The sequence below is a fragment of the Manacus candei genome, unplaced genomic scaffold (assembly GCF_025592945.1).
Source record: "Manacus candei isolate 608988 ecotype Guabito, Panama unplaced genomic scaffold, ASM2559294v1 h1tg000054l, whole genome shotgun sequence".
In the NCBI taxonomy this organism is placed as follows: Eukaryota; Metazoa; Chordata; class Aves; order Passeriformes; family Pipridae; genus Manacus; species Manacus candei.
The window spans coordinates 848417-874603 of NW_026138102.1; the positions used below are offsets into that span (position 1 = coordinate 848417).

Below are 26187 nucleotides of genomic sequence, written 5' to 3' on the forward strand. Positions count from 1 at the left end.
CAGGTCAGTGCATTTAACCCTGATCAGTACTAAACAACATGTTCAGTATCCTCAAGCCCTGGACATCCTCCACAGACCCAGTGGAGACGTTTGGAATGTCAAACAAAGCCACTGCCATCACTCCAGGATGGGTGACAACCTCTCTGCCTTCCACAGTGGCACTGTGAGGAGCCCTGCCAGCAGCAGCCTGATATTCTCTGTGGCAGTGATCAGAATGCTTAATCACAAGTTTCCAGACAAACAATTTAACTGCTTATCCACTGCACAATAGTGTCTACAGCATCCTGCTGAGACATGTCACCACAGCGCTTGAACTGGAAGCACAGCCAAGAAATCCGAAATCTCTCCAGACTCTGCTACAACCCGCCTGGTAGCTCAGGAAGCTCCTCAGATGCATTCTTGAGTGGAAAAAAAACAGGTACAGAACACCAGAGTTTCACCCTGGATTACAAACTTCTGACTTCCAATTAATCACAGCCAGAATACTCGTCTTGGAGCTTAACTCCAGCAGAAACCTACTCCAGAATGAGATTTCACTGTGGGTAAATGGGGTACCTCCATAAATTCCTCTGAGGAGTTTTCACGAGTCTGTTGGTAACTCCCTACAACTGCAAGGCAGTCACACAATCACGGGTCCCTTGAATGCTGTTTACCATAATCACATTGACTTTAATTAGGTTTCCAAAGCTGACATTTACATCCTGAACATAAAATAGGCTGATAGAGCTGAGCAAGAGAGAGTGGGAAGCCCCCAGAGGAACTTCCTATCAACAACAGATGGGTCACCCTTCCCTCCCTTTACCCCAGAGGGAAGAAGAAAAAGCTTTTTCTACAGCTAGAAAACTCGATAGCACTCACTTTTACTCATTTGTCTAAAGAACCCACAGATATTCAACACAGCTAATTTGAAAATTAATATTTGTCCTAAATCAGGAGAATGTGGCAAAAAAACCATTTACAGCAGAGTGTATTTGAATGTTGAAAAATCAAGACAAGACCAGAGAAAGGCCGAAAGGCACAGGGCTCTCCCAGTATGTACCAATACTACCTCATCCTCCTGTAAATGAGGGAAAATGAATTGCTTGCTTGTAAATTAACAGAGCTGATGTGCTACTATGAATAAATTGAAGATGGAATAATATACTCCCAGTGTGACTACAAACCTAATTTCCTTATTTAGTAGGAAGGAGAAAGTTTCTTGCACTAGAAAAAGTCTTTAAGGAGCTCCTCTGATATAGGCACAGTGTATTAATGTTTGTGCAGCCCTTCAAATATGTCAAACACTATCTATATCAAGTATTGTAACTCCTGATGAGAGATTTATATGGGTAGCTTAAATGAAAAGCTGGACAAAAGTAAATGACACAGCTATGATGGAAATTAACTTAAAATTTCTATAAAGGAAAACTCTAGAGCATGCTCACAACACCAAAAGCTGGCTTGTCCTCAGATAACACCACGTCTGACATTCAAAGAGAAAAGCCCACGTGCATCTTTTTCTCATTATGGTGCTTTCTCCGGTGCTGATCCAGCAAACAAGTTTCTGTATTTTATGACAAACTAGACTGGAGAACTGATCAGGATGAACAGGACTCCGCCACTGAAACCCTACAAGTTTATATTGAAAATACCACCTGAACAGAGGCTGTGCTGGTGTGCCCAGGGTCCTTTCACCTTTCCAGTCCAGAGACACCCTCGGCTCAAGCACCTCATCTACTCAAGTGCCTCAGAGCCTTTCACAATCAGGCCATACTCACATCTGTCATCCCAAGCACCTCTCCACACCCACACATAATTCCACATGGAACCCTCCAAGCACATGCCAACAGGACTGACAGAGCCTTTCCAGTCTTCTTGGATGAATCAGCACTTTTCTGATCCTACTGCACACTTCCCAAATAAACATAACAGTGTTTGAAATGTTGACAGGAAGTTTAGTTTTCCAGAGCTTAACATCAAAAGTAATGTGGGCAACAGATCAAGGGAGGGGATTCTGCCCCTCTATTCCCCTCTGGTGAGACCCCACCTGGAGAACTGCATCCAGCTCTGGAGTCCCCAGCATAGGAAGGACAAGGACCTGTTGGAGCAAGGCTGCAAAGGTGATCAGAGGGCTGGAGCACCTCTGCTGCAGAGACAGGATGTGAGAGTTGGGGTTGTTCATTCTGGGTAAGAAAAGGCTCCAGGGGGACCTTAGAGCCCCTTCCAGTACCTAAAGGGGCTCCAAGAGAGCTGGAAAGGGACTTTTTGCAAGGGCGTGGAGTGACAGGACAAGGGTGAATGGCTTTACACTGAAAGAGAGTAGGTTGAGTTTAGATATTATGAAGTTTTTTTACAGTGAGGGTGGTAAAACACTGGCATAGGTTGCCCAGAGAGGTGGTGGATGTCTCATCCCTGGAAAGATTCAGACCAGGTTAGACTGGGCTCTGAACAATCTGATCTAGTTGATGTCCCTGCTCATTGCAGCAGGGCTGGAATAGATGACCTTTAAAGGTCCTTTCCAACCCAGATTTTTCTGATTCACTATTCCTTATCCTCAGTTGCACTTGCAAAGTCTAAGAGTTCCCTTGGGTCCAGTTCTTGTATGGTTAAGTACTGATGCAGGATGTGCTGTTCACTTGAAATCATCTACAGATCTAGGTGTCTTCTGAAAAAAACAGAGGGCTATTTATATTGGTTTTAAAATGCTATTTTGCATGTGCATCTCACCCAAGGCTATCAAGAGTATTCTGCACAAGTAAAACAGGAATTCTAAAGCTCAAGTCTGTTATAATCAGATAGATTATCACAGTACCATACACCTTTTTTCTACTGTTTACATTTGCAGGTCTGTAGTTTTGAGTCCTTATACTTTTTTCAGGTTCTCAGAAGGGAGGCACCTCCAAACTAACACTACAACCACACCTTGTTCACCTGGTACAAAGCAGGCAGACAGAGGAGAGAAGGAAGGAAGGGATGTAAATTGTACTGATTTTCTAGCTCTTATACTAGATCAGGAATGATTTTATACATTTTTTACATATATCTGGTTGATGTTAGAATCAGTGGACTCCAGTCTGCTTCTATACATCAAATAGTTCCACCACCTCAAAGCACATATATTACTATACACATAGAAATTAGATTTGAATATGTAACCATTGCTGTATACAGCAGACTTCACCAAAAATACTAACCTGGCATGGTTTGCAGTCCTGCCAGTGCTCAGACTCTTTCCACAGAACTTTTTCCACAGGTGTGACCAATCTGCTCATCCTGTTACTGTATTATCATGAGTCTATTTTTAAAGAGAAATCCCTCAGATAAAACCTTTTCTGAGGAATACACTTGCATCTCCTTTACAGACAGCAGCAGATACATAAGAGCAGCCCTACCACATGCTCATTCTCCTATAACTCTTCAAGCTTCTGGTGGGTTTAGGAGGAACTGAGCAGCAACAAAGCACATCTGGCCCATTCCACAGTTGGGAAGCAGTGAGTTCAACTGCTGGATATCTGGTCAACCAGAACCAGTATGGTGTAGACCAGCTCTGCTCCAGGCTAGCCACAGTAGGCTTTTGGGACCTTTTGTCCAGATATTGGGTCAAAATAAGGCGGGTTTAAAAAAGGGGGACAGACTTGGAAGACAGAGATGAAGGTGAATGGGTGGAATTGTGGCTGGAAGTTAAGTCTTCTCTGTGACTGAGGTTGGACTGACAAATCTCTTGCCTTTTTTCAGAACAGGCAACATCCTTCTTGGGAAATGTCTGGAAACAGGAACGCTGCTCATCAATAAAGCTTTAATACTCTATTCACTAGTGGTGCATACTACAGTGCCAGCATAAACAGGGATTTCCTTTCTTCCCCCAGCCTCCTCAGCTGTGTCAGTTTGCAAGACGATGCAGCTAACAAGATTACAGAACTGATCTGGATTAAAGGCAACAGTAAAACAAGCATTCATTTTAACTTGGACTGAGTCTGCCAAACAGTCACACACCACCTATGCCAGCACAACTACGGTGGTAGCACAAGAAAACAAACAGCAAGAAGGGAGCTGGCACAGCTGCCAGAAGAAACACGTGTCTAACCAGGATAAATTTGAATTGTAGACCTTTGCACTACACAATGTTTCCACTCCTCCACCACAAACTGCATCTCCAATCGAGTACTCTGGTCTCTTATACTACAAGGTAAAAGTACAGCATGGATTGAATGGGAAACAAACAGGAAAAAACAACCAAGAAATACTAACACAGCAATGCAGTTGAATAAACTACTTTAGAGATGACTCAGCTGAATGTGCTTCAGCCCTTCTCCTAAAAAGTTCAACTTAGGGAACAGACTGGAATACACAACCTTCCAATCCTGCACCCATATCTTCTACCTGTGAAAAGTAAGATTTTGCAGGAGGATAGGGAAGTTGATGAAGTTGCTCTGGTCTTTTACTATGATGTAGGGATCGGACACAGCCAAAGCATGTCAATTTTTTTAAGGTTAGATATATTCTTACCCTTAGCTAAGGATGTTTTTCTTTTTTTATTCAGCTTTTTGAGTTCTTATTCTGTCAATATTAAAGAAGCTGACATTTTGGGGTGGTACTGGATAGAAAAGGAAGAAAAAGATGTCCAAATTATGGACAGGTTCAGAGAACCCTGGACATTGTACCTTTACTTGTTCAAGAGCTCTAACCACACTTCTCTCTAACTCCAGAAATAAGGACAAAGCTGACAGCTGGAAGTTTTAATGCTGTCTCTATCCAGTTTATGTTTTAGACAGTGTAACAAAACTGGAAGAAAATAAACCTGTATGAGGATCACAGTAGGATGCATGTCTGGCAATAACCTGGTTTGAGATTTGTGGTTATTACTTCCATATAAATAATGCCACCTTTACATCTCACAACTACTAGTCAAGAATCAAGGACAAGCTTTAAGGGCTAGAAATTTAAAAGAAGGTGTAATGGATGCAAGCTGGGCACCTCTGGGGTGGGAAACCAAGACCATACAGAAGATCTGCACTTCAGCAAAAGCCACCCAGTAAGGGCTCACACGAGGCTTCCAAATGCCTCTTTTCTAAAAATCCCAACCCTTCCCACTCCTCAAATCTTCTAAATGCATAGCACTATTTTTTTTTTGTCAAATATGGCTACAATTCTGCTTCAACCACAACTTCTGAAAACAGAGAGGTGATTTACTCCAAGCGCTGATCAAGATGTGGTGGCAGTGTTTACTTTCAGGGTGCACTTGAGCCCAAAGAAATTCCATCTCAGCAACACCCACCTCCTCATATGCCACACCTGGGGCTGTGAGCAGGGCAGAGCATGCCCTGCATTCTCTCCAAGCCCAAAGCCTGGAAATCCCTCATTGTGCATATGCACCCAGACAACACATCCAAATGAAGTCATACCAAGATAAACAGGGAAGATAAACAACCCTTCTTTCCCTGGAAAATGCATGTCTGTCTACATACACATTCACAGGAGGACACCACTGTTTGCACATTCATAAATGCCTTTTTTTTCTTCTGGAAGTGAAGCGTGTCTGTAGCGTAATACCAAAGGAGAAAAAGGTGAAGAGAGCACGCCAGTTCTTTGAAATCCAAGAAAGCATTTCCCAGAATTGAGAAGCTGCCTCTGCATCCACTGTAGACTACAGCCTTCATCCCTCCAAGGAAACAGCTGCCTTAAGGGACTAAATCCATCCAGAATAAGCAGAGGTCGATAGCCCAAAGTTCTCCTCAAAGCAAAGCCTTCGCGTAGCCACACTGTTGTCTTGGTGAAAGGTATTTTAAGACAAACAGCAAGGAAATCACAGTCTGGACTCTTAACAGACTCCTATAGAAAGCCAAGTTCTGTTCCTATGAGCTTAATAACATGAGTTTTAATGAAAAGGGTTTCCTCTCATGATCAAGGATTTGTGGATAAGGCATACAGCTAAAGCACTGTTTCCAATCTACTCTTAGGAAGTAGTGAAAGGCCCTTTTCCTCACTTCTTTGACCGTCAAACACCCCCTTTCCATTCACAAAGTGGACTCTGTTAGAAACAGATGATGTTTCAAACCACAAATCAGGATTTATTTTCCCTTGATATTAGTACTTTCCATGAAGCCCTCTGCTTTACCAGCAGAAGTACCTTTAATTGGCTCTTCTGGAGATTTCAGACCAAGTCTGACTTCCTTTGAGTACTGGAAATGTTCCCCCAGCCATCATCCCAGCAGCTGTGCTGACCAGGGAAGAGTCTTAAAAGACCTTTTTTCTTTTAATTGCAGAACTGTCTCAAAGACATTCACCTCTGAATATCCTTCAAAGTTCCTTGGAAACAAGCCAAAGGCCAAACCTAGCTCCAGTCTCCTCCTCAGGTTGTAATTCAGAAGAAATGGAAGCTCTGTCTCCTCCACAAAAGGAGGGAGGGGGTAAAACTAAGGCAAAAAAACCTTCAAGGCTATTTTAATCTTAAATTATTCGGCTTGGTCGAACAGCAGTCATTCCAATGGAATGTAGGCTTGTACTCCAACAAGGGTTTACTGTTTCTAAAATAAATGTCATGGTAATACATCAATGCCAGTCCTTTACTATGGAGTACCTGCACATTCAACAGTCACTGTCCCAGTCTAACAAAATAAAAAAAAAAAACCACCATTTGTTAAAAGAAGGAAGTTTAACAGCTTCCCATCAGCTTCTTTATCAGGAAAGAAGAACACAAAAATCAAATTTCTTTTGGAAACAATCACCCAATTAAATGTACATATAAGAATTAAAAATTAAGGCAAGCCTCAAATAACTGCTACTTGCCTTTCTTTTGATCCTGTTTTTATATAAAAAAGACATATTCTTGCTTAAAGCAAGAATGTAAATGCAAACTGAGCTCAGCATGGAATTTCTTACAGGGAGTGTAAGTTTTGTATCTTTAAAGTCCATAACCATAGGTTATTTCTGAGCTGGAAAAAACAGATTTGATCTCTGCTTTTGTTTTTCAGGTTTTACACACTTCAGAAAAAGAAGCCTCCATTTCAAGTACCACATTAGGACCCCTGGACATTCACTCACAGGAGAGGTTTGCGAGGTTAAAAACATACCGAGACATAGTTTTTCTCTCCTTGTACCAAGTAATACACTTTATGAAATAAATCAATCAGATCAGATACATGAAACCATTGTAATTAAGCCAGGGAGCAACAATGTTTCAAGTGGAACCCAAAAACCCCTATTCCATGTAAAAATAAGTGTATGCAGTTTGATGGTGAAGGTTCCTGTTGTACCCCTAATCTGCCTGCTCACCAAATTATCCCTGAACAGAGATATGAGCTTACTGAATTGACAAGAGACAGATTTCCTGATCATTGCCAATGAAAATCCTTGGATTTCACAGGTGTAAGATCAAGGCCACAAGACCTGTTCCACTGAGGAATGCTCTTGGGTCTTGAGCATATGCAGTCATGGAAACAAACAGTAGGAAAGGAAGAGCAAACATCCAAAACTCTTCAGTATTTTTTTTTACTTGGTTTTCCAGTGGGCAGGAGGAGACAACAGGTCACCTCTACTCTGACAACTCTCTCCCTTCAGCAGCATCTCGTCTTTGGAGTGGAATCTGAAGTACTGTTGGAAGGAAGGAGCAGATGGGAACCTGCTTCTACAGCAAGAACCTCACAGCAGAAAACAACCCCCACACCACCTACCACCATGTAAGATTCTGCTCTTGGAGGATAACTAAAAATCAAGCAAACCACAAAAGCATTTTGACATGTTAGACTGAGCTTCATTTCAGTTTAAATACTGCAATACCTCAAAAATCGAAAGAATAAGTGTAGTAAAAGGTAAGTATATATCTCAGCATTAAAGATGCTTCAGAATAAACAGTGTTTCCATGCATACATAACATTTCCACATACCTCTAAGATTACAGATACTGACTCTTTAAAAAATCCCAACCTTTGTTGTTTTCCATAGATGAACTGAAGGACAACATTATGAAAATACAAGCAACAGGTGACTACCAGGGAGGAGGGGAACAAATGGACTTATTGGGGGACAAAAGAGCCCTTCAGCTTAATTTTCTAACACTGTGGGGCAAGGAGTTTTCAAACAATACTTTTTAAAGTGATGTACAAACTATATTTAAACATTTTAAATGTGTGAATGCACACATATCTTACATTTAAATATAAATTTTATTTTTTGAAACATGAGAAGTGCAATTTAATGTCATCTTCGTCCCAGCTCTCATTCCTGCCATGAGGTGTCAGACAGGCTTTCAGGGAGTATAAAGTGGTAAAAGTCAACTAACAGACATCAGTAGTGGCATCTAGACTGACAACCACTGTTTTAAATTTCAAAATAAGAATTCTCATTTCTTTAGAACAATACATAATCATTAAGGTTTTTTATTCTCAAGGAAGGTTGGTACCATTTAAAGCTTCTGAAGTTACTCACAAAATACAACAGGTAAAGATTCTTTTAAAATAAACCCCGAAACTTTCGAGTTTGTTTGCTTCCAGACTTTCACCTCTCATTTTTTAAGTTAAAACTTAACCTAAAGACAGCACAAGAATGCTAAAAACAGACTTACACGGACGTCAGTAGCATCTCCATGCCGGATAATGCTGGCCCACGTAGTTGGTTCACTGCTGTTTTCAAAGTAGTGGAAAACCTTCAGGACTCGTTCCATGGCCCCCGGGGAACGTTCCATCCCAGTACTGAGGTGCGTCTTTGCACTCGAACTTGGTGTATGATTCAAGTTTGGATCAAGGTAAGCTGCTGCCATGGTTTTGCTGGATGCTAGGTATCTGTCATATTCTAGAAAAGGGAAACAAAAAAGGAATTCATTTTAGTTATACCTGGATTTTACACTGATTTATATAAGGCTTTTACTGGAAAACCATAAAGACTCCTTGCCTTTTTGGAAGGCAACTAAAACAGATAGGTATCTACAAACATAAAAAGTATCCAGATGACTACCAGAGAAACTGCAACCCCATTGGAGCAAATGATCTGAATTTGAACAATACAATCATTTACAAAAGTGGTATCTGAAGCAAACCTCTTCTTTTAGTTTCCCAGTGACTTAACCCAGGTCCCTGACAAAGCCTTCAAGACCAAACAGCACCTTCCAGTTTTAACAGGAGTTTCCATCCCTAAAATCTGCCAAGTCTGGTCTTAAGGAACGTCTCCACTACAAAAACGCACACTACCACCAGGCTCTCCTATTCAAGGCTAAGACACTGTCACATCACTTGTTTTGTGTTATTTTGGGAATCAGTGTGACCAGAGCTAAATTCATTCTTTGCTGAGGAAGCATTAAGACTCCTGACCTTCCTCTCATCCACTCCTGAACAAGTTTTATCTTCAGCCACACTGATTTCCAACTCTGGTGGCAAAAGGCATGCCTTGGTATGAGTCTGCATCTCAAAGGAAAGAGAAGAAAACTGCCTCTTGGCTACTGCTCCTAATTAGTCAGCCACAAGCAGATGGTGTCTGTGAAATCAATGCAGTCCAAGAGAAAAAGAGCAAACAGTACCTTCTTCCTGCCTGCCAGTCTTGAGCATCATTCCAGTCTGCTGGCTGGAGAGCGCAAAGAACTGCAGGGCTTTGCTCCAGGGCTTGGATAAGTGCACAGAGCTTTCCATACCTCCTCCTCTTCACAGTGAGCAGCCAGTGGAGAGGCAGTTTTGAAAATGTGGAGAAGTTAAAAATAAACTAAACTTGATCTTTTTGGCACAGTGCTCCAAACGCCTTTCTGGTAGTAAACTGAACGCCTGAGCCCTGGGTTTACTTCACAGTGAGGCAAGAGAGAGATCCCTGATCCCAGCTGAGCTCCTGTAATGCCTGGCTGCCCCTCAGAGCTTCAGCCACCAACCTGCCACCCACCACGGCGCTCTGCTTCAGGAAACCATCAGGGGAAAAAAAACCCAACCGGTGATTTGGTTTTCAGGGCTGGCTTAGTTTTATACCATGGCTGCCTGAAGCTGCCAGATAGGAAGGGCAGCAGAAGCAGCCTGTGGTCAGGGTGAGGAGTGAGGGGACAGCATCCTCCCCCACAGCAGCAGCTGGTCCTCACACCAGCAAGGCCAAACCACGCCATGAGCTCAGCTAACAGGAATTAACACCAGCAGTATCAGGGCTTGAAATCTAAAGACCGTAGATGACAACATTTGTGAGGCTAAAACAGGACTAGAGGTCTTAAGCATCATCTATCTGATTCAGCCCACCAGATAAAGAGGAAATAACAGCCCATCTGGGCAGGATGTCTTTACCTCTTGAATAAATGGTTGAATTGCATTTGTCCAACAGAACTGTAAGAATTTAACACTGGGCAGACAAAAGGCCTGTAACATCCTGCCCTCAGGGAAGATGGTAAGAGAAATCAAGGAGACTTCTCCCAAACACTTCCCCAGTGTCTGACCATTGAGGGACACTTCCCCCACCTGTTACAGTTTCCTATCTGTCTGAAAACTCAAGAAACCACTACAGCTTTATTGTTCCTTTTTTCTGGCTATCAATACACACATCTTAAGCCAACCTTATGCTCACATTGAAGCCTCTCCTCCTCCCCACCCCACACCAACAGATACAGATCTGAAAATGCCAGGAGCCTCTCAGCAACTCTTGACTTCTCATCAAAAGAGCCTGCCAGCTGTTTTCATATAAACATCGACTTTAAAGCTGAAACAGGCACAAAAATCTCCCCCGTGGCAGCTCAAGACCAAGATGACATGACCATACAAGCTCCTGACTGCGAGGTTCCTTTCTTCTAAGGTTAAAATAGCCACAGGTTCACTCCAAAGGCCCACAACGAGTTTCACCAGGACACATTCAAGCAAATGAAGCCCTTCAACAGTACAACTGCTCAGAATGAAATTGGTTCTCAGGCTTGGACAAAGCCACTGACCTTGTGCAGGATGCTCTGCCTCCTTCAGAACATCCTCCCCTACCTCAAGGTCACTAATGAAACCACTGAGCTTTATTTGAAGTTTACATATGAGAACAGCAGGGAAATTTGGTACAAACCAAAGTGAGATGAGTCATTTTTTCATAGAGGAGAACCAAAAGAATGCCTGCTTTAATATTAATTCACCATACCCCATCTACTTCATACACATATTCATCAGGTTTTATGTGGCTGAAAAAGAACAGGGAGAAAAGCTACAGGGAAATACCAAAACAAGCATTTAGAAGATCACAGACTTAGTATGGACAATCTACATCCCTTTGGAGCAGAAAAGTGATGCAAGACACCAGTTCCTAAACAGAGAAGTGCTCTTACAAGACATAATTTCAATGGACAGGCAAAACACTATTATACTTTTTTCCATATTCATTACATTGAGGGGAAACTGTGGAATTAAACATCAGACTGACAGTACTGGATACAGGGTCAATTTTTACAAGGTTTTATTTCACAGAGGTTTTTAAAGGCAAAACAACCCTCTCTGAAAAATTAGAAAAGCAAGTTTTCCTTCAGTTTCTTACAACTTCCTTTAAAAATCCCAATGCTTACTTTATGAAGCACAAAAAGAGCAATAAACTTGATAGCTTGAGGTATAGACACACATGCCATATCTCTGGTTATGGACCTATTAATGTTCCCATTAAAACTAGCCCCTGGGTTTGAGCTTGTAATGTGACTGTAAAACTCTGCCCCAGGCCAAAACTTTGTAAAACACAGCTGCTGTTAAACAACTACTTCACAAGAGTTGCCTGGTTGTTTTATGATACAAAGAAAGCTCAGACAAGACCAGGATGCTTATTTGGGCTTTCTAAATTCAAACCAGACTGGTGTGTAATCCTGCCATTACAGACCTCAGTTTAAATGAGCAGCTTTAGTTCTCTTGGTATTAAACAGAAAAGCAGTGTGTGCTACCATGGAGCAGAAACAAGCTACAGTCAACTAAGAGAAGGCAGATTTAGATTAGAAATGGGTCAGAAATTTTGAGACAATGGAATAGGTCACATCTGTGGATGCCCCTCACTGGAAGTACTCAAGATTGGACAGGCCAACCTGGTCTAGTGGAAGGTGTCCCTGCCCATGGTGGGGGGTTGGAACAAGATGGTCTTGAAAGTCCCTTCTGACCCAAAGCCCTCTCTGATTCTGTGACTTAATTCTACTGTATTTTATTGGATATTGTGGCAAAACCGAGCTGGGGCACATTCAGGCCAGTGGTATGAAATCAAGGGTGGTCAAATCTGTATGTGAACACGTGTGCCAGCGTGCCTTGGAGCTTCCATACTGATCTCCAGTGCTCACCCTTCAGAGAAAACATGGATTTCTCAGTCCTGTGAAGGATTATTCCAAGCTTGTGGGGAAGAGAAAAGCAAACCAGCCCTGGCCTAGAAATCCTGAGTGGGTCTGCTGAGATGCTGCAGTTGTTACCAGACTATGGTACATTATTGTTCAGATGATTTTCTTTACTGTGGTGGGAGCACCTGAGGCTGAGGGAAGTTAAATCCTTCTAGAAGCCATTTCCTGCTCAGTGTGACTCCTGCTGACAGATCCCCACATTTGCTAACTATATCAAGAACAAAGCCACTGTTATGACTTCCAGTAGCACAATCAAAGTTCAAAGTCACGTTTCACCACCACCTCTGAGTACTTGGAAATTAAATCATTTCCACTAACGAGATAGTCAAAAGTCATTAAAAAATATTTAAATCAATTAGCTACGAATTGATTAATAAACTGATACTAAAGTCAAGTCGTCTCATATGGGAAATAGTTTCAATGTCAATAATGTCTTCAACATCAGCAGTTTGATAATATAATAAAAAAAAACCCAAACAACAGTTCCTCATATTAGTGTTGGCAGATGGCCAACAACACAGTGTTAACAGGTTCAGCTACAAGGAACCAAGTTGTAATTATTCACAGGGTGACTTCACGTTGTCCTTTGTAGACACCATGAAATTTTATTGTTGCTCAACCTCCACATTCTGATAGCCATCTCAGGCTTGAAGGCATTGACATCTATGGGTTATAACTCGGTCCATCTCAATTCAAACCTATAAAAATCAGTAAAAATCTATCAAATCTGTTTAAAAATATTAGAATCTATAAAAAATACAATAAAAATTCAGAGTTCGATTCTTTCACTGGTTCTGGTGTAATAATTCTTCTACAAGACTTAAAACACTTTCAAATATTATAATTATTAACATAAATAAAATACTTTAGATTACTTGCATCCTTGACAAACAACACTGCTTTAATGGACATAATGTGAAAAAACAGGAACTCCCATTTTAAATATTAAGAGGAAGTTTTTGCACTACACAGGTGGGTGAACACTGCAACAGGATGCCCAGAGATTGTGGAATCCCCATCCATGAAGACATTCAAATCACAACCAGACCCAGTCCTGAACTATCTGCTGTAGCTGGTCCTGCTTGAGCAGCGGAGTGGGACCAAACTATCTCCCTTCCAACCTCTGAAATTTTGTGATTTGGAGGTGAAAAGTAAATTAAGAATTTATTTCACACTCTTAAGTTCATAAATTATCCATAACACATCTCACATCAGACAGTAAACATCTCATGAATTTCAAGCTCAAGCCGTTTTCACAGCCTGCATTAAATCCTGCTGTAACTCACCTTGCAAACATTCACTTGACTATCTCAAGCCCCCAGAAAGTCAGGGTGTTATGTACAATTTCAACCACTATCCCCATGACAAAGCTGGTATTTTCAGGGTCTGTGTTAAGAGCCAGAACGTTGCTGACTTTTGGTGTGTCCCTGCCTGTTACAAACACAGAGATGCCACAGGGAAGAAGTAGCAAACATTCCAGGTGTGCCACAAGGCTTTCTGCATTTCCCTGATGTCAACATCTTGTTACACATTTAAGGATGCAGATTTAAGGGTGAAACTTTGAGAAAACCATTAGGTTTGTGATTTCAAATTAGGAACAAATATAGGAAGAGAGGAAATGGGGTATTTTTTCCCTGAATGATCACTTTAGCCTTCAGAGACAGTCAATAATTTCAGCTATTTCCATAAGTCACGTTGGAATGTCCCTGTTTGTTCCCTGCTGAGCTTATTTTTCTTGTTCTTATCCTTTCAGCTAATGCTGATGTTCAAAAGCAGAAGAAAAAAGCAGCAATTCTTTGTTTTTCCTTCGACATCTTTCAGCTATATCCACTGTTATTGGTAATATTTGCTATGACTACATCCAAGAAGGCATTTATTTATTTCTCTTGCTGCCTCTTCTTTGATCCCCCCCGGTCACTGCTCTCTCCTCACTCCTCCAGATAAAATAGGTATTTTTAAGTATAATATTTGCAGCTAAAAGCATTTATCAAGGCTCCCAGGTCAAAGTATAAAGCCAGACACATTAAAACAATTTTAAAATCGAATTCTTATTATCTATTTTTGCCTAAATTGACTCACCAAGTATTTCAGTGTATCAATATGAAATGGAAAAACAGTACTGGCAATTCCATTTCCCCTTCCCCTCAGGGAATATTGCCTGAACAGTTACTAATTCTATGTTTCAACAGTTCAAAGGTAATACAGACCAAAGTCAAAACAAGTTTAGCAATATAAGTTGCCAATATGGGAAAACTTATTTCAATTATATCAATGTTCTAGGAGATTAAACCTTCAGGGGAGCATAAAGGAAGAATTCAGAGACTGTGAACTACAAGACCCACATGAACCAAAGCAGTACGACAACCCTGGGCCTGTTAAACACAAAGACAAGTGTAACTCAGCAAAAAATAAATTAATAAATAAGTGTATTGCCTGAATTAAATGAAACAAGGGCACATTCCCCATACAGCTGCTATGGACAGAGGCTGCTCGAGGACTTGTGAGTGCCTTTTGCTGAGTGCCAGGGAAGTAGTAGCTGTTACTTGGCAAGCTGCACCTTGGGATGAAGGGATAGAGAAAAGTTTCAGTGGCCTGACAAGAGGTTGAACTATTTGTAGTGTCAAGCAGCAACTTTTCAAATTCCCAAGATGTCTTGCTCACTGTCCACCCGGTGACATTGAAAACATTACCCACCCTTCTCACTAAAAATCCCACAGGATTAAGCCCTAAGGTACCTTAAACACTCAGTTTAACCCAATTTTATTGAAACATTGCATAATATGCACTACCAGCAATTCCCTTTGGAGTTGGCACCGTTTTCTATTTTTAATGTTAAAAATTTAATAGTGAGGAAACATGAGTTGTATTGGGAATACAAGAAAATCAATGTCTGTACATGCTTTAATTAGAACATGGTATCCAGTTAGATACTTGCCTAATTTCTCAATAGCACTCTGAACTTTCACTGTGGTCCCTGGGCACCACTGAAATCCAAGTAAACACTAATCTTCCCTTGCATCTGCTGTTGCTTGCTTCTAGCAAGCTCTAGAGAATTAAAGGGGAGCAGTTTTCTTTCAAGAGGCACCACAGAAATGAGCAAATAATAAATGTGCAGTTTTAAAATAAAGGTTAAAATTAAATTCTATCTATTTTGAAGCCGTACTACTGGTTGGCAGCAGCCCTTCCTATGAACATCAAAACAAGACACCAAAGTGAGCTGTATGAATTCAAATAACCTTTTCTAATACTCCTGACTGAAATGCTGCTCCATGGAGGCCACGCATAGCACAAGCTCTTCTTCTAAACACCTTTAGAAGTAAATACAAGCAGGAAGAGTTTATTGTCCTTCTAGAGCAGTAAAACTCATGAGAACTGGTGATGATGCAAGTGTGGATCTCAGAAATTAAAAACTAGAATGGCCTGAAACTAGAGGCAGTGAGGAGAGCAGTAAGGTATTCTAGCTGTGCAGTATCACATTTGGGTTTGGCTATCACTTGACTTGAACCCTGCCTTTCCTAGTTTTACATTATTGTCTATAATTCAAAATGTTCCAACTGTCTTTTAATGTTTAATCCCCCTTAATAGTTTTAACCATCAGATAAAAGGCACTTAAGTGACCAAGAGGAACAGCATGACAACGGCCTATTACAAAATTCAATGACCTGTAAAAAATTTTCCTCAAGCCTATTATGGTCCAAGTGTTTTCCAAAGCCAGTAATTACAGCCTTTGGTATATAAGTAGAAATTATGAATAAAGTGATTCTTATTCAATTGACTGAATGGAAGTTCAGTGTAGGCTGACCACAATAATTTTCCTATCACAAGCTTTTTGAGATGATCCTTCAGTGTATCTACACACACACACACACACACACACACAAATATCAGCGATTTTCATAGGTGGAACTGGGCATGTACCATTTGTCTCTTTGCATTCTCACATAAGATGCTGAACACTGGATATAGGTAGTGATATTCCCTTGGATCCCCTTAGGAATCAATTCTCTTAGCTCCTCAAGGCTCTGTGCTATGTTTGAGGACCTAAATGCCAGCAACACCATTCACTAGCCTGGCAATCTCCATTTCCTGCCCCAAAGAAGCATAAGCAGAATTAGCTTAACCTATCAAAGAAGAGAGGCAAAACTTTCCCAAATGTGCTATTTGACTTAACAGACAAGTAAAGGCATCGTGTCTGGTGAGGAATCAGTTGGTGGCCTCCAGGATTCATGTACTGACACGATCACAAGTCCAAGTCCCTACTATGATGATTAATAAGTCTCAGTACTCTGGCTAAGTCAAGCTAGAGGCAGATAGATACACAATTTACAGACACATTAAGATTTTTTTAGTAGGAAAAAAACCAAACAAACTACAAACCAAGAAGAAACACCCCAAAATCATGCACAACTTCATACAGCCTTAGAAAGGCAATTTAAAACAATCATCCACTAAGAACATCAGAGCCCTCTCAAGACTTCTGGAGTCAATATCAATGATTCCATATTGTTTTATGCTCTTGACATCCTGTGTAGGGCTGAAACTAAACCCAGGACCTGTGTCCTTGCACTCACAACCTCAATGCAGCTGGAATTCTCCCTTGGACACATTCCCTGTCCCCTCAAAACCAGGGACTTCCTTACTGTGACACCACACATCTACTGGGAAGGGCATTCACTGCCTTTGCTCTTTTTAATTTAATCCCATTGAAGTTGATGCTACTGATTTTTGTCTTCCAGTCAATGTTCCATTAAGTCCCTGAAAAGAACCATCAACACTGAAAAGCTCTGAAAACTGGTATCATCCAGGAAAACACCCTTGGCCTCCACCAAAGGTATTTTTCACTCATTTACCACCAGTGTACTAACACAGGATTACTGAACCTTCCTTGAGTTTAGATTAATTAAAGTATGTTTAAAATACCAAAGGTCCTGATGTTTGACATTTAGGAAGTCACAATTTTAAGGGAAAGCTCTCACTTAGGTAACATGATTACCATATAAAGTGGGTTCAGAATGTTTGTTTTGGGTGTTTCCTCAATGTGCAGTAAGTGGGGACAGGAAAAAGACAACCACTTACCAAAGTACTGATGCTAGAAAAATGATTTAATTTTCTTTTTTCTATAACCATCTCAAGCACATACCTCAGATCAGCCAAAGACTTGGCTTTGAATGAGATATAAACCATCAAAAAAGTTAAAACTTCTGAGCTGAAGAAGGTAACACTTGCGATTAGACCATTCTACTTCCAACTGAATCACTTCTTGAGGTTTTAAACGCGGGAAAAAAGCCATTTCAATTGGTATTAATCAGTTGAAACACATTTACTTTAGGGCTTCCTTCAACAAAGGAAGAGAAACCTAATACTTGAAAGGATAAAATATTGGTCTGTGGCAGAAAAGTTAACTGGAACCTGGAAGACCTGGGTTCAATCCCCTACAGCAAGACAAGTCTTGCTACAATGAAGCTTCATTGGTTTTGTCACTTCAAATTGTGGAAGAAATCAAGCATGAACACCTCAAGAATACTCGATCCTGGTATGTGGCACCATTTTCCAGCCTCCCCTGGCAGGGGACACCCTGGGTCAGAACCACATCGTGCTTTGCAATGCATGAGCAACAAACCCAACACAGCCTCTGCCACAACCAGCGTCAGCCTCTTCCACGAGAGTGACTGCTCGGTCCACCTCATCCCACCTGAGAAAATCCACATATTCAGTACTTACTGACAGTTACCTAATTTCAAACAACATGGAATGGGGGCAGAAATATCAGAAATATCTGATTCAACTGCTACACATTTCAAAAACAGCAGTGAAATTCAGTTTTGGCACATTCTTTGACAACCCATCAGCGGGCGAATGAGCATAGGCATGAGCACAGACCTACCAAACCACCAGTGTGTGCCCTCATCAGGGAGGGTACCACTGGAGATAAGGGGTGACTGGTTTAACATCTTCATGGTCAAGAAACTGAGGCAAGCCTGAAGACATCAAGTAAAGGTTTCACTACCCCCACAAGAATTTACTGCATCTTTTTATAACATATTTGATCATGAACAGGTATTAAGAAGCTCATAAAGATGAAACTTACTTTATAGTGCATCTTTATTCTACTCAATTATTTCCCTGGAAACAATAAATCAATTCCCACCATCACAGTGATGAAATATGCAATTTGTGTGCGACAATCTCACCATTTGCAGAAACAGCAGGTGGTAATAAATTAAGTTGGTGTTACACAAACAAGACACCTCCATAAGCCAACACCACACACAGAGCTATCAATCCATCTTCTTCAGCCCCTATTAGAACATACAGGAATATTAATTTGGGGTGAGGAGGGGCTACTTCAACATGTGCAGTTTTTAAATGCTGAATTGTACTTGGCCTGAAAACACAATCTGAAAACACAAAAGGTTCTGGTAACTAAAACACGTTCGCACGTGAACTTCAGGAAGTAGACGTTTTATATATTGGCAACCTGTGCTCCTAATACACTTATATTTATCTTAAAATAACCACCTAATGGTAGATAGAGACAAAATGAAAAACCGATCTCTTCTCATCTCATTCCAAACCTCTGCCATGGGCAGGGACGCCTTCCACTAGATCAGGGTGCTCAGAGCCCCGTCCAACCTGGCCTTGGACATTTCCAGGGATGGGGCAGCCACAACTTCTCTGAGAAACCTGTTCCAGTGCCTCACTACCCTCACAGTAAAGAATTTCTTCATGATATCTAATCTAAACTTGCCCTCCTTCAATACCACAATGCCATTCCCCCTTGTCCTATCAGTCCATGCCCTTGTAAAAAGTCCCTCTCCAGCTCTCTTGGAGCCCCTTCAGGTACTGGAAGGTGCTCCAAGACCTCCCTGGAGCCTTTTCTTATCCAGAATGAACAACTGCAACTCTCTCAGCCTGTCTCCAGAGCAGAGATGCTCCAGTCTGTTTTCTCCTCTGGACTCATTACAACAGGTCCAATACGACCATTAGTGCTTCCAAAAAGTTCAGATGAAGAGACAGGTTTTATAGACTGCATTTATCAAGTCAATAGCTGCCAGTGCAAGATGATGACTTCCAGGCTTGGAAAAGACTGACATAAAGTCAGAAAACTAAAAGAACTCAAATAACATTTTTATGATAGAACAAATCAGAAAATAAAACTATTCTAGGAAAAAAGCACATCTATGAACGCATCCAAAAAGCCCACACTGTGGATTCTGATCCTTAAAAAGGTTCATATATGTATGTTAAAAAAAACCCAATTAAGTTAAAGATGTCCCATCACTCATGCAATATTTTCTGAGGGTTTTTTTTAAAAAACATAAAATACTTTCTTGCACACACTTCAATGGTTAATGGTCAAATATCATTAAGGGAATTTTCTGGTTTCTCAGATCTGCCTCTGTAAGAAGCTACAGGATTGATCTATGATTATTTCTGAAGAGTGTATTTGTATAGAGGCTTGAGTTAATTTGTCAAAGCAAGTAAGTTGTCACCACAGGCGGCTTCACCAACTTAATAATTTGCCCTTGCTGCTGCCAAAGCTGCAGAACTTACTACCCTCCTTTCCTTCCTGCCAAGGGTTTCCTCGTCCACTTTTCCTAACTCTGCAGCCCTTGATTCCTTTATGTGGCCTCCTGGTGCTGTTTAAATGATTTTTCTCTTACGATAAAAGAGATCAGTCCAGGCTTCTTGTTTTCTGGCTTTGGGGATGGGTGGGGGTTTAGTTTTGCTTGGTGTTCAACAGTCCAAATCTCACAGCTCTGAGCCTCTGACACCAAACTATTTACCATTTAATGGTTTTCAACACCTGGTCAAGAGAGAGGTGAAGAGAGAGAAAGGGAGGGCAGGCCAGAGGTAGGAGAGGAACAGGAACTATTCCACTATAATGATTAAAGAAAGCAAAAATAATTTGGTTAAAATACCAATATTAGCAATTTGAGTGTCATTTTCAACTTTAACCTTCTTTTCTTCCTCATCCTTTAAAGCCATTTATCAACTATTAGCTGGTACCCAGACAACTCTGACTAACTAAACGGGCAGATTTGCGGGGGAGGGGGGGGGGAAGACCAAAAATCTTTACCACAGGCAGAAGTGGATGGAATTCCCAGAGAGCAGGATAAACAAGTAGGGTCTGTTTGCATGTGATACCAGGAAGCCGGTGATGAGCACCTGTAATTTGCACCAAAATCAACAAAGCACCTGAGAGTTCACTATCGTGGCACCATCTACAGGTCTCCAGCCAGGGACTGCAATTTGAAGAGGTGGTAGTTACTTTTAGCAGATAATGCTGTGCTTCTTTTTGGCCAGAGACCATTTGAACACAGGACAGAACAAGTAACTACAATGAAGTGTAAAGGAAGAGGTTAATTTGAGATATGCCTGGCACAGTCAACGGCAGCATAAGCACAACTAACGTCTAATTATTTCTCAATATTTTGTAAATGTCAAAGTACGGTCTTTAAAGATGCTCAGCATTTGTCGGAAGCATGATTCCATTACATTTTAATCAGCTGCAGAATATTCACAGAGCGAGTGAGTCTCGTGGCTGACAGGAATTCAAAGAGAAAAGCTCACTCAAAATGCAGTTATTTTCTTCTGTCAAAGACAACACTATTCGGAGGAAAATCTGAGACATTAGGAGTTAATACGATTTGCTCCAAAGAAATAAGCTGCAAACGATTTTCACACTCCAGAAGGAAATTAGTTTTCCCACTTTAAGAGGTGAACAGAAGAATACTTTGCTAATACAAAGAGTACAGAGTAGCATACTTGATGAGACTTCATGGTTTACTCTATCCCTCTAGGCAAAACAAATAAAAATTTAAAAAAATAAAAATAAAGACCAACCCCCTCAACAAACACCCTCAAGCCACCATCCTTCACTTACTGCAATTGAAAAGTTTTGAAAAGAAAGAGCAAATTCTGACTCATTAACGTGCAACGCTAATTCCTTATTTAGGATGTCAGTTAATTAAGAGACTGAAAACATCCCTTTTCCACTCTACTTGTGGAAAAATGTATTTTTCACAGCAAGAACTTGAGCTGCACAGACTGTGACACTGCTGTACTCACAGCAGAAGTGAGATACACACAAGGGTGATGCTGTAAGAAAAAAACCCTTCAGGAACTAATCCTGGCATGCTTCCTCACTGCCAAAGCTGCAGCACAGCCCACCCCCATTTATCCACATATTTTAACGATGCTCTACCAGGCTCAAGGTCAGAAAGCTGAATTTCTTTCAAGATTCCTTCATTAGATTGAGATTCCTCTCGAACTGTGGAAGACTTTCCTCAATGCCAACCAATTCTCCATTTTTTTTCTTAAAACCAGACAACTCGAGATTCTTCACTGTTTTAATTAATCAAAAGAAACTCACAGCATAAAGATTATGGAGACAAAGACAACTAATACCAAAACCAAACAAAAGCTTGGTTCAGTTTCTATTTACTTCACTTTTATGATATACAAGGTTATTTCTTAAAAACATCTCTTATCCATCTTCTCTTGCATATTGCAATTTAGTCATTGCAACAGTAATAGTAAAAAAGGAGAGAATATTTTTCACTGGAGTGCCTTCATTGTTAAATTCTGTTGCCTGTAAAACACTTGATATAAAAAACTCAGTAAATTAAGAGTTGATGCTTTTATAATTCGGACAAATGTCCAGGAAAAAAAAGACACTGCTTCTTATTTTCCAGATATAAGCCATCATTTTAGAACTGGATTCATTCTTTCAGAGCCTATTTTAAAAAAGGGAACACATTTCTGCACAGCATATATTAAACTTAGAGATTTGCCCTAATGTTTTAAAAGGCACTTAGCAAAGGTGTACACCAATATAAGGTCTATTTACGAAGTAATTATTTCAGATAGAGTTTGTCAATTCTTTCAGGACATCTTGCAGAAAGGTTTAAATTACTTGTTTGCTTGTTTCAATGCAACAAAATTAAGATTAAAGAGAGACAACAAATTATGCTGGGAGTATTCCTAAGAACATGCTGTTTTGACAGAAAGCTCTGAACTATAAATCAAGTTATTATAACATTTATATAATCTACTCTTACATGCTAAACAAAACAGTTCACAGTGATAAAACAAACAGCATCTCTCTGTCGTGAAAGGAGTTCGCGTAAAGGGAAAAAACCCACAAATAAGTAGTAATTAAACCCAAAAATAACAGGCCATCTAAAAATGCAATGCCAAATTACACCATACCACCGATGTCAAAGAAAACACAGGCGATAATTAACAAATCAACAACCTAAAGCGTTCAAGATCCACCCATTTCCCTCAGTACAGCCTTAATTTTGCAAGGCAATGGCCATCCCTGTGGATTTCCAGGAGAATGTCAGATGGGAATACACAAGATGTTTATGGACAGGTGGTGAGAGCTGGAATATGTACGTGTATGTGCATAAAGGAAGGAGGAGGTTTTCAACACCTGAAAGGACCCAGCCCTGCAAAAACTGCCCAGTCGGTCACAAAGGACACATTTTACAAGCAACTTTATCACATTACTGTCCTTGCAACTACAGAAGGGTAACAGCTCCCGTCCTACCTACTGCCTGATCTGAGAAATACTTTTCCTAGCAGAGAACAGAAGCAAACCAGCATATTTTTACTCCCATTCCCCAAAAAATCGGAGCAACATTAATAATCTGAGTGTAAATTGGATATACAGAGCAAAGGAAGTCTTAATAAAAGAAGGAAAAATATTCCCTTCAAGAATTTTATGCTAAAAACTCACAAAAAGTTATAGATTAACTACTGCTTTGTATGATTATTCTAGGGCTGAAGCATCACAGGTACCACAGATAGAAACAAAATTCTGTCAAGTCCTCTGTGCAGGCATCATCCACACCAGGGAAAGGGAATGGCTCCCACTCCCCAAAATGCAGCATTATTTGAAAAACTGAAGTTTACTCAACCTCTTGTTTATATTCCTATCACTGAGCAGGAAAACACTGACTGGATTAAAGCATCATTCACTGATTCTTTAAAATAAAATTATTCTTTTTGGCAGATGTGAAAAACCATTTTAAGGTGAGATTTGTTATTCTACCTCTTGATTTTACGTGTCTAAGTACTGTGCTTACACTAAACTTCTCTGAATTGCCCAAAATCATGCTGCAGAAAGACACGAGAGTTGTGAGTGGAAGTTTCAAATCTGCCTTCATTTCTCCTTCTGAAGATGCACAAGCCATGGCAGCCACACAAGTAACTTCAGATACCTGAACATAACATTCTTAAGCCACTACTGCTGACCTCTCTCTTTACTCATAAATGCAGACCCAAGTACAATCCCATCTTACAACCAGTTTCAAATACAAGAGGTTTTCCCCTGTTTTGATGATTTTTTTTTTTCTTCTTCCTGAGATTTTTACATCCAAACCCTGGTTTACTTTACTTTGGCTTGACTGTGGTTTTAACATAAGAAAAACCAAACTGGAGATAAATCTGGATTAAACAGAGGTGAGTGGCTGCCTTTGCTTTTCTATACTGGATAAACATTATTGTGCTGTAACTTGCCCTGCTTTTCCTACAACATGAAACAGGAATAATGGACATGACCTTGCTGTGTATCCAGGAGTATCCAGGGTGTCCTTGTTCCTGATTTCAGACAATTCTTACTCCCAGCTCATTCCCACTCCTGTCTCCAACAGTCACTGCTCCCTTGCAGAACAGACCGGACACAGAAACAGCACAAATATTTTCCCTTCAAATTTTAGGGATGAGCAATTTTTGACATTCCAGACTGATTTCAGCAGGAGCAACAAGGACTCTGATAATTCTGAGTAGAAGATGACCTGAAGGAGGGTTTACCACCGAAATTATTAGGCAGCCACAGCAAGTGCTGCTGTTCCTACTGTAACACCTTGGTTTTCATCAGTGTAGGACACTGTACTTAAACTGCACAAATGGACCACATCCAGAGTTCTCAAGAGAGATGTGACAGTTAAGAGCAATATTCCAAATGAATTTTTATTGCACCTCCAGACTGACAAAAGATATCTGAATTATATTTAGATGTGCAAACTTGGTACTTCAAACATGGAAGTCCAACACCACTGCCAATGCAGGTTGCACAGCTTCTTCCAGTAAAACTAGATCAAGTGCCTCCAAAACCAGCAAAAAGATTGTTCAGCATCAGATAAAACCAGAGCCTATACCGCTCCCAAAATTACTCTGGAAAAAAGAACAAGTTTTCCTTCCAAAGCACTGATTATACCTTGCATCCACATATTCAGTTTATATATATTATGTCTATAAAATCATATATATAGTACACAATACACTTTGTATTTTATATTATATACTCTATGAAATACTGTGTATATATATAAAAATATGAAAGCAAACCAAAATCACAAAGGGGAAAATCTTTCATCTCAAGGGCAGAAAAGGAAGAAATTCTTTCCTGTGAGGATGGTGAGACACTGGCACAGGTTGCCCAGAGAAGCTGTGGATGCCCCATCCCTGGAAGTGTTCAAGGCCAGGTTGGATGAGGCTTGGAGCAACCTGGGATAGTCGAAGGTGTCCCTGCCCATGGCACAGGGATTGAAACAAGATGATCTTGGAGATTCCTTCTAACCCAAACCATTCCATGACCGTATGACATTCTCCTATGGGCAGAAAAACCCAGGCATTAAGTTCTCCAAATTATAACTAGAACAAAATCCCCTTAATTTCAGGTTCAGAAACACACACAGAAAAGCCTACCTTCTGCTAAACCTGCAGATAGTTGATAAAACATTAACTTATTGACCTGACAGGCACCACCATTATCTGCCCATCCCACCTCCGTGCCAGAGGGCACCGTGCTCGGAATAGCTCAGAGGGCAAATCATAATTTATTTCCTGCTCACATAAACATAATACAGGAATTATCACTGGAATAAGAACAGACACACAGCTCCCTGTCACCTGAGTGATGCCTTGGAATGGAATCTGCAGCTCAAATATGCTCCCGTTGGACAGGTACAGCTACATACAACCATCGCTCAGAGACCTTTTAACTCTGCCAGGACGAGTCCAAACTGCTGCAATCAAACACCTGAATGGACAAAAAGCTGCTGTTCAGGTCCCTGGCAATGCAAGTTGTTGTATGGGAATCATTTGTTAGGATCAAATCGAAAAGGCTGCTCTACTTTAAAGTATCTTTGTTGCAATTCTCCAGATTATCTTGACCAACCATCGTGTCACAGGCCAGACAAAAACCCCTTTGAATTGAATACACTAGGATTTCAGGAATATGATTCCTTGTATCTCACACAGCAGCAAGGACAACAGATCATTGCTGAATTGCAACCATAAGAGCAGAAAGCCTATGAGAAGAGCCTGAATCTTACTGCCCCTTATCTTCCAAAGTCAGCTGAGAAGCTTTGGGAACACACCCAATTCCTTCACACCCTCCTTCCTAGAAATAAAGATTTAGGAGGACCACAGACCATTACTCACCCTGCAACCACTTGTGATGAAACTGTTCTTTGCTACCATTATCTTCATATGGTTATTAGAAAACTCAGCCAGTATTGGGATCCATGACCAAACACTGGCAATAATTAATTCAGCTTTACCAAGAAGGATCGTTCAAGTACGGAAAGTCTGGTTTTACTTTTAGTTCTCCAGCACACCAGACTGAAGTCAAAGTTTGGCTTTCAGTCTCAAAATGCCACTCACATCTCAGTTTATGATGTTTGTGACCTGTTGATGTGACACCCTGTACAGCTCACCACTGATGTGCTCAGTTGCTGAGCAGCTGTACCAAGTCACGGCAGAACTCAAAGTCACACACACTGATTTTCCTCCCGTATTTACTGAAGATGAGAAGACCTAGGTCATGGGGAAAGCTGTTTTTCCTTAGACATTTCCTCAATACAGCATGGGACAACACTTAATTCACAGAGTGAGTCCAATTT

At 40.7% G+C, this 26187-nt stretch overlaps 1 protein-coding gene across 15 annotated transcripts in view; it reads right to left on the reverse strand.

Moving 5' to 3' along the window:
• The window catches only part of PTK2 (protein tyrosine kinase 2), a 190770-nt gene that overhangs the window by 99998 nt on the left and 64585 nt on the right, over positions 1-26187 (reverse strand). For 14 of the 15 annotated variants that reach the window (XM_051802056.1, XM_051802045.1, XM_051802044.1 and 11 more), the window contains one exon: positions 8540-8766. In XM_051802056.1, coding sequence (XP_051658016.1) covers positions 8540-8734 — 195 coding nt within the window. In that variant the 5' untranslated portion in view covers positions 8735-8766. Of the gene's footprint in view, positions 1-8539; positions 8769-26187 lie in introns of those variants that run through there. The other variant, XM_051802057.1, reaches the window with a different exon arrangement.